The sequence below is a fragment of the Chaetura pelagica genome, unplaced genomic scaffold, assembly GCF_000747805.2.
Source record: "Chaetura pelagica isolate M959 unplaced genomic scaffold, ChaPel_1.0 scaffold119, whole genome shotgun sequence".
In the NCBI taxonomy this organism is placed as follows: domain Eukaryota; kingdom Metazoa; phylum Chordata; class Aves; order Apodiformes; family Apodidae; genus Chaetura; species Chaetura pelagica.
The window spans coordinates 617,683-627,008 of NW_009954406.1; the positions used below are offsets into that span (position 1 = coordinate 617,683).

At 38.9% G+C, this 9,326-nt stretch overlaps 1 protein-coding gene across 1 annotated transcript in view; it reads right to left on the reverse strand.

The window, feature by feature from the left end:
- Positions 1 to 283: 283 nt before the first annotated feature.
- The window catches only part of LIN7C (lin-7 homolog C (C. elegans)), a 13,824-nt gene continuing 4,781 nt past the window's right edge, over positions 284 to 9,326 (reverse strand). The window contains exons 2-5 of the mRNA XM_010004263.1: positions 4,398 to 4,516; positions 3,285 to 3,356; positions 2,735 to 2,944; positions 284 to 595 (exon numbers count right to left, since the gene is read on the reverse strand). Coding sequence (XP_010002565.1) covers positions 440 to 595; positions 2,735 to 2,944; positions 3,285 to 3,356; positions 4,398 to 4,516 — 557 coding nt within the window. The 3' untranslated portion in view covers positions 284 to 439. The remainder of the gene's footprint in view (positions 596 to 2,734; positions 2,945 to 3,284; positions 3,357 to 4,397; positions 4,517 to 9,326) is intronic.

Sequence of the window (9,326 nt, forward strand, 5' to 3'; positions counted from 1 at the left end):
GGTGATCTTACTAATGTGTGTAAATGCCTGATAGGAAGGAGTTAAAAACAAAACAAGAGCCATACTCTTCTCAGTAGCATCCAGTGACTGGACAAGAGACAATGGGCAGAAAGGAAATACAGGAAAATCCTTTTAAATAGAAGAATAGTGTGAGGGAGATCAAAACACTAGAACAGGTTGCCCAGAGATCTTATGTAGCAGCCATCCCTGGAAATCCTCAAAAACCCAGCCTGCCACAGTTCTGAGCAACCTGCTCTAGCTAATCTTCCTCTGAGTAGGGGGCTGGACTAGATGACCTCCAGGAGTCCCTCCAACCTCAATCATTCCAGGATTCAACGAAAAGAACAGTGTCTTCCATCACCCAGGCATTGGATCAACTGAGTCACAAAGAAAACTATAAAACGTAAGTGGAATATATTTTAGGTGATCACACCCAATGCTAATTTTGCTGCCTGCGTTTTGCCGACCTCATTTTTTCAAATCTTGACTCCATTTCTTCCAGGACCTTTGGTGTGTATCGCACAACTAACTTAACCTTTCCTTGAGCTGCCTTCAGCAGCTCAACTGCTTTCTCATGATGTTCACCTTCAACACTCTGCAAAGCATAAACATTAAGTATAACATTAGTAAAGACACAGAGAAAACTTTTTTTTTTTCACCTTTTGTACAACTTCTACATAATCAAATATTGAAGTAGCCTGATTTGAATGCTGCACAAGTACGTCACTCAGGTTCAGGATTTATTCTTCAGCAAATCAATAAGAGGTGATAATAAATGTACTAATTAGTATTAACAGAAGAGCAGTGCAGAACTTTTGGTGAGGTTTACGATGAACAATTAACTTCTCTATTTGCATACAGTAAGCAGTAATTATGAAAATACACTTAATCAACAGCTTCAGGAGGACACACTGAAAATTCAAGACTGTTGCTGTTCTTTTGGCATGCATTTTAAATTCAGCAGTCACCCTCAATTTGCCTAATAAGTTGCCACAGACAACTGCAAGATACCTGCCTTCTTGATGTTATCCTGTGTTATGACAAGGCAAACAAGTGCAGACTGGGCAATAAAGCAGCTAACGTGCAGTGTGTGTTGCTTATCTCCATGTTTCATGTCTCTCAGTAAATCCAAGGTAGTGAAGTTAATTTCCTCTCTATTGATTAAGAACAGCCTAACCCAACTCAGCAGGGAAAGAATAAAAATACTTCCTTAAAACAACACTCAGAATTGGTTAGGGTTATATTAAGATTCACCTCATTATAAACTTTAAGCAACAATTCTCAACAACTGCATCCAAATATACAATCCTGGACAGCATACATTTTATCAGCAACACTTATTTCTCCCATACTTATTAAACACAACAATGGGACTGCCCCAAGCCTACCTCCTACTGGTGCTATTAGAAGCTAGAAGGCAGGTGATGTACCTGTTGATTGGAGGGTTTCCCCGTTACTATAAAGTTACTTACAGAAAGAAAGACAACAGTTAAAAAAAAACCCAGGTTATTTCTCTTCTATCAGACTTAGACAACACATACATTGAATGTTTCCATTTTTGTCATTCAAGTGGACGGGCAGGCTGTTCTGTTTAAAACTGGTAACAAAAGGTTTGTGATGTTTAATTATACCAAAGCACCTACAATTCTGAAGTAAAATCAATCTCCCAGTGAGAGGCAAAAAATACTCCACCTTGTTTTAGGCTACATTCACTCCAGTCTTGGCAGTAGTACTTCTATTTTTTTAAAGAAGTATTGAAGCAAAAATTACAAGAAAATGCCTGTCGTATGAATTAAGATGACAGAATTCCATCTGCAAAAACTAAAAGGAAATTCTTCAGAGATGTTAGCATTCTCTGGGTATCAAGGGATACCCAGGAAGTTTCTATTCTTTTCATGTGTCAAAAAACCTCATTCAGGTTAAAAAGTGAAGGATTTAGTCTGATCCGCAGTCTTGAAATAAAATTGGGTTTGCAGATGTAGTAATGAAAACCCTAATTTTAAGCCAACATACAGCATCTCTCTAAGTAAAAGCAAAAGTTTGAGGGACACTTCATGCATTTAACTAGCAGCTGCCTTAACTCAAAGCCTGTCCATAGCCTTCTCTTTCCAGTCACCCTGTATATGGCTTTTTGTATTGTCCTTCTTCAGAAGATTAAAGATAAATACACACAACAGCCCTTTAGACATATACTCTCTTCAATATGCTAGAAGGCCTCTGTTTCTGAAGCTCAGTACACTTAAGTGGAAGAAAAAAAAACAAAAATCACACAACTGAAGATAGGACTACCTTGCAGTTCCATCTTATTACAGCAACATGCATTTTTATTGGCTTAGTGACAATCTGGTCAGTCTAGAGAAACGTAGCAGAATTTACTACTTACCTTAGTGCAGAAAACTATATTAAAATCTGCATCATGAAACTTGGATGAGAGGGAGCCACAATGGCTATTTCACTAAACAATACTTTGACTAGATTTATACAACCCCTCAGAACCTGAAGTGCTGACACAAACAGCACAGTTCCCAGCTGAAACAGACAACCAAAATATAATCCTGTAACTCTCAATACACACAACTTTATAGAGACCTAAGCAAGTTGCTCGTGCAAGGCCAAAAACAAGTTATTTTGCCAAGATTGAATAACGACCTCGAGCTTGTGCCAAGTATGTTCTCTGTGTGCCCCCAAGTGGAAGCAAGTAGTTACTGCTACATAAAGAGAAATTAATTCTTACCACTCCGTTTACAGAAAGCAGCTGGTCTCCACGCTTCAGGCCTCCATGTCTATCAGCTATACCTCCAGGGATAATTCGAGAGATATAGATTGGAGAATTTTGCTCTTTGCCTCCCATAATGTTGAATCCAAGACCTTCTTCGGTTTTGGGTAGTTCAACCACTCTGGGATGGGAATGACCTTCACTAGCAGCAAATGCAGCTACAGTGGCCTGCAAGAAACAAGATTATCCTATTAATAAGAAATTAAACAGACTCCTTAGCTAGACCCAGTGAACAGGCCGAAAAAGTATTTTTATCTCAAAGTACTTAAATATGAAGACAAATTTGATTACTTCCTTAGATATCAACACTAGCATGAAAAATTCAGAACTCCAAGTACAAAATTAAACCAGAAGAAACTTAAAAATAACAAGTCTTTTGTTACATCTTCTAATATCCTGTTAAGCTTATCCATTTTATCAGATAATATCCTTCTGAATTTTAAATAATCTTCTGCTTCTAAAGAATTAGATTACATTATAATTACACAAATTATAGTATGGCTTTTACCTTTGCTGTTGCATTAGCTCTAACTTCTGGGCTACTGCTGATATCCACAGTTTCATATACATGTTCATACACCTTTAGAGACAAAAAAGAGCAAGTATGGGGAAAACAGGTATTTTTCTGCTGAGAAACAAAAGCTACAACTTAAAAATATGTACATTAAAAAGTACACACCTCTAATAAGACATCACTCTTGATTGACTACAAGGTGTCAGGTGAAAATCTACCATATTGTAAAGAAACAACTCCCTCAGACTCTTTATGGCTCAGTTAATTCATGCATATCTAGATTTCTAACCGAATCTTCACTCCTTCAGACCTCACCATTATTCAGAAACCCTTATGGCTGGTCTACCACACCTGACTGGAGACATGGATTATGACCTTCTCTTGCTTGATTCAAGCTGGAATTCTTCAGTAAGGATGCATGCATTAAAAGGACAGCTCTTCAAAGCTCTCCTGACAACTCAGCACTTCCCCCAGGACCCCGTATTTTCCTTCAACTGATGCAACTGACTATCTTAAGAAAAAAACTGCATCAAAAAAACAGAAGCAATAAGAATGCAAATGTTAAGGAGGTGCTTCACAGGTACCTGTAAATCATTTAGACTTGCTAAGCAATAAACACAGTCTTTGACAGGATAAAAACATTGAGATGACCCCTGTGTCTACAAACAGACCTTTTAAATCATTCCAGGTGTTAGGATCAGTGGTAGCAACAACAGCAATAGCAAGGCATAGTCAATCACCTAAAAGTCTCTGAAATACTATCTGGAATGAAAATGAGGTGGTGCCAGGCTCCACCCAAAGGTGATGCACATGGTGACATGGATTAGGCTTAAAAGAAACAGGTAATTAATGCTCTGTACATTCTTACATTCCAAGAGGGTAAACAGCCTGGCAGCTGCCACTAACTGATGAGCCATTATCTCACACAACTATGCTCTGACAAATGATCATCTTTCCAACTTTTAAAAATAAGTCTTAGTCTATTAAGCTCTGTAATTCAAATTCAGCTTTTAAAAAGAATAAAATCAGATTGCTGTATTTAATACAAAAAAATAAAATGTCACAGTTTTTTTACTCAAGGTAGCTGCTGACATCACGTTTACTTACCTCCCTTACAGCATTACAGAATTCACTTTGAAGGACCCTCTGCAAAGCCTGTAGCTTTTGTGGTGGCACTTCTCCACTTCTCTGTAGTTTTTCCAGCAACTCAATTGCTCTGCAGATGTCTACAGAAAAATAAAGAGGAGTGCTTGAGGAAGTTCAAGTTTGTTTTGTTGTTGTTGCTTTTTGGGGTTGGGTTAGGCTTTTTATTTTGTTTTAAATTAAGTTAATGGAACAGTCACTGTATGTGTGTGCACTTGTGTATGCCCTAAAACTATGTATTAGTTTCAGTTCTCCTCGAAAACTATGTATCTATAAAATGTTACAATAAACCATCATATTTTCCCCCTGTTTTTAAGTCAACAGCAGCAATCCAACCCTGTAACATATGTGAAAGTTTCACTGCCATAGGTATACTTTAAAGACAATTTGTTTTTTCCTTGAAGTTTAAATCAGGCAGAAGTACTTCATTGATATATACACTATCAACATTTAATATCCATCTCTTCATCATTTATCTACTGCACAGGTAACATTTTGTTAAAACCACCTAGAATAATGTCAATCATGCTATCATTCCTTTTATATTCAAAAACCTAGTTCAATGGTACATGTGATGCTTCCCGTACAACAGGGCAGAGAACTATTTGGGCTATTTTCTTCCCCAAAGTACTCAGAAAAATAAACAAGTTCCCTTTTGATATTCAGCTGAGAAAGGCTCTCTCTGTAGTCTAGAATTCTTACCCCCAAAACTCTGTTCCACTTCCTAGAAATTTGTTCCTAAGAATTCATAACTGCAGATGCTGTTTTGTGAAACTTTGAAGAATTTAGTCCCAGACCAGTACAACTAAAGACTGCATCAAATGTGACATCAAAGGCTGTGTGATGTGCTCCTGGCAGCTCGACAAGAGCAGAGCACATTAGTATCTTTCACTTGTACTTCCAAAGTGTTACATTAGTTATGATTCTGAATCACGCAAATCCTTGAATAGAAGCAGAACAGTCTCTCAGAAAAGCAGATAGAAAGAACTACCTTCATTAACAAAAAGGCAAAGCAGCAGTGATTAATCTGCTATAGAAATAAGGCACAGATTATTTTAGAAAAGGATGAGGTCTGGGACACTGCTATATCCCAAGCACATTACTTCCTTTTTTCAGTAATTAACCTTTAGGCAATCATCTGGCATCACGTCAGCACAGAAGATACGAAACAGCCACAAACTTCTCAGAGAGGCCAAGTGTAAGAAGAGAGAATTAATGTGAAAAAGGATGAAAAAGCAGTGGGGAACATGTTCTGAAGTAAAGGTGAAATGCACAGGCAAGAGACAACACTTGGTTACGCTCCCTCCACTTCTGTAAATTATCAGTCAGACACATCTCACCAACTACTACGCTGAGATCAGGTGGTGCAGTGAATTAAAGGTACAACTTAACCTCACAGTCTGCTCATCCACCACCACAGCTTAAGCTTTGTCTAGTGGACTGGAAACAAACCCTTCAGGGAAGAACATCCCAGTGTTATCACTACAGCCACAAGACACATTTTTGCAGATGAAAGTTAAGGTTCCCACATGCCATGAGAACTCGGCATTTTTAGGCAAGCACTTTCAAGCTTTAAAAGCATCAGGTATCTAAAGCAAAGCAATATAAAAACCTGAATGTTAGCCATCACTAATCCCAAGTCTATGGAGAACTCATTTCACACAAGCACAGATATTTGCTATTTGTACAACAGTTATAAAATGAAAAAGTAATTCTGAAGCTGTTGATTTCCTAACACACATTTTTGTAATTTAAGAAAAAATATTTGCCAAAATTGAAGACATTCCAGATGTGATTGCTTATTAATCTCTTTATGTTATGAACCCACCAACATTCTTTGTAATGATTGTGTTCAGCAACAGCAGTACAAATGATCATAACTCCATGAAGTCTCACACTGAATAGCTGGAAGTAGAATGATCAGCAAATGGCAATAGCAGCACTTCCAACCCTGCAACACTCCATATATTCATGAAAAAAGTCCAGTGAGTATGCAAATTACAATCCAGCTATCATTTCAATCCTTGCAGATGTTTGCAGACGAATGACTACTTCATGCACATGCAGATTACAGCTCTATGCAGCCATTCTCAAGTCTGGTCTATGAACCATGTTAAGCTTTGAGGTGCATGAACTTGTTATCTAACAGCTTGGTTAGGATACTGCAATTTTTAAGGGTGACAGCAATCTACTGATCCCCAGAGTAACTGCAAAAATCAAGACTCCAGAACTCCACTTGCTAATTCTTCCTCTTTTTTGACTTCCATGTTTCATCAATAAACTGGATATATTCTGTACCTGGATGTCCCAAGAGCCAAAATGTTTAACTACATAGCATTTTATGCCCTAAGGTAGAATTAGCTTGTTTGGGAGCCAGCTGTGTCTTTCATAAAGCATAAACTAAGAGCACAGAATCAGCTTGTCCAAAAGTAACTGGGATACACTGAACTGGACTCCTTTCAGATGAAACTAAAGTGGAAGATGCACTATGATAAAAAAGGGCTTTCAGATCAAAGGACCTACTGCTGTAAAGTAAAAACCTAAAGTAGACAAACAGCATGAAAGTTGGGTCCTCAGCACTCCACAGATCTGCACTTCTAGCTCAGGTAGATAAAGGCAATGGATCCCACTACCAGGATGCTTTTTCCCTAAAAGTTTTTAACTCCCTAAAACAGCAGTTCTGTTCTACCCTGTTGACAGGACATTCCATCAGTCTGAAAGTGAAGTGAGCATTACTTTCTAATACCACACTGCATCAGGCACTATTAGTTAGAAGCTGAAGATAGAATCTCTCCCAGCAACACTGCTCTGCAAAGGAACAAGTTTGGCTGGGAACAGGTGGCAGAACACACCTACTTACCACTGTGCCTGGAGAAGATTGCTGTCTGCTCTGCTGATGTAGTTTGCTTCCTCTCCTGTACTGCTCAGGGTATGATGAGCTGAAAGCTGCCTTCCTTGCAATATTAACACTATAGTTTGGCCAACTGTTCAGAACCAGAGACTGAAATGAATACTAATTGCTTCCATGATGGATATTTCACCAAGGAACAATGCAGAAATAACTTCAGAGGTAAGTGATTAAAAAAACATTAAACTCATTGTTAAATGGAATCCAGACATAATTAAAAAATCTTTTAAACTTCTCATTCATTTGCCTGTTCTTCACAAAATGTTTTTTGTGATCACAGGATACTAGGTTGAAGCTCTAGGAAAAAAAGATACATTTAAACTAAAACTGGGGAAAAAAAGCCAGCAATATGTCACTGCACCAAGCATATATGTGAACAAAACACAGCAAGAGAAAAAATGCAGCAGCCTCATACATAACTCCTGAGGTGCATGCAAAGTTATCACACATCACCACCAAACCATAAGAATAACTTTGAAGCATTAAATGTTTTTCCATCCCTGCACTCCAGTGAACTTGGGTGGTGCTTTTTGCAGTACAGCTAAGAAAAGAGAACAGACGGGGAGAATTTTCAATTACCCTGATGGTAAGCATTTGGCAACCATTTAAATCAGCTAATTTTTTACACTGTTCTCTCTTTTCTTGTGCTATATGCCAACATTACTGATGTTCACTTTAAAGCTGATGATTCATCACCGGGTTATCTGCAGTCAACCCCATCCAACTAACACAGGTTATTTCTGTAAATAAAGCTCTTACTTGTGTAGGCCCATTATACTGTGCTCCCTTTTTCTTAAAAAGACCAATATGCCAGAAGACTAAATAGCTCCTTTGTTCCGTTGATCCCTAAGTAACTCTGCAGATTTGTTTGTTTTCATGGATAGAGCATAGTGGCAGGGTAATGAGGTGGAGGAGGATGCTGCCCGAGGTTTAACCCAGCAGACCTACCAAGAGCAACTAATCCACTGCCAAAGCAGCTGCCCTAATTATCAGGCTCTGGAGCAGGGAGGGTAGACAGGCTGCGGAGCAAAGTTCTTACATAAGTCACTATTTACAGGCCCTCTCTCACACATCACAAGCACTTCACTTGTGGAATGGGAAAGAGGGTTAAGGCAAATTGTAAAACTGAATTCCAAGTAGGTAACACGTGGTAGTACCAACCACAAGCAAGTATGTTACATTCACAAAAAAAACAACAGCTAACAGCAAGAGAAAAGATGGAAACGGCCAGTTCACCCCATCACACACACTCCACTTTACCTTCCTTCTCAAGAATAGGATATCTTATTCTCAGTATTATTTTCCCATTTAAATTCCATTTTGTCATCCCTATTCTCCGAAATACACACTAATAAACCAATCACTTATCTTGTTAAAAACCAATCATATCTATTCTTAACACAAGCATGTGCTCACTGAGCTCCTGTGGACCTCACACAGTTCTGAAGAACCACCACGAAAGAAATTTGTCATAAAAAATCCCGAGATAAAAGACACAAAAATACTACAGAAACAACACAGATTTTGTAATCTGTTTCCCTAGTAATTCTAGTTCCACACTGCACACTACTAACAACACAAATTAAGATTATGAACTGGAAAATCAGGATGAAAAGATACACGTGAAGGGGTAGCAGGGCTGAGCAAGTGCAGGGGGGCTCCTGCATGTCTCAGCTGTCTTCTACGAAAACAAGTACGTTATCACTGCCAAGACACCACCTAACTTAAAGCTAAGAATTCAGCTTTATTCAAGAGTAAGTTTTCCCAAGACAGGAACATGAAACCTGGAGTCAGGCTGAGCCAAGAGCTGGCAGAAGTGCGAGGGCACAGCAGAGACATCCACAGCAGGTCCGGGGCGACTGCATCCATGGAAACCCGGCCACAAACCGACACGCGTGACAAACCTTCGGGGCTTGTTTAAACAACAGCCCGAGAAGCAAATCCCGCCACCGCACCCCAACAAACACCCCGCGCCGAGGGGAAGG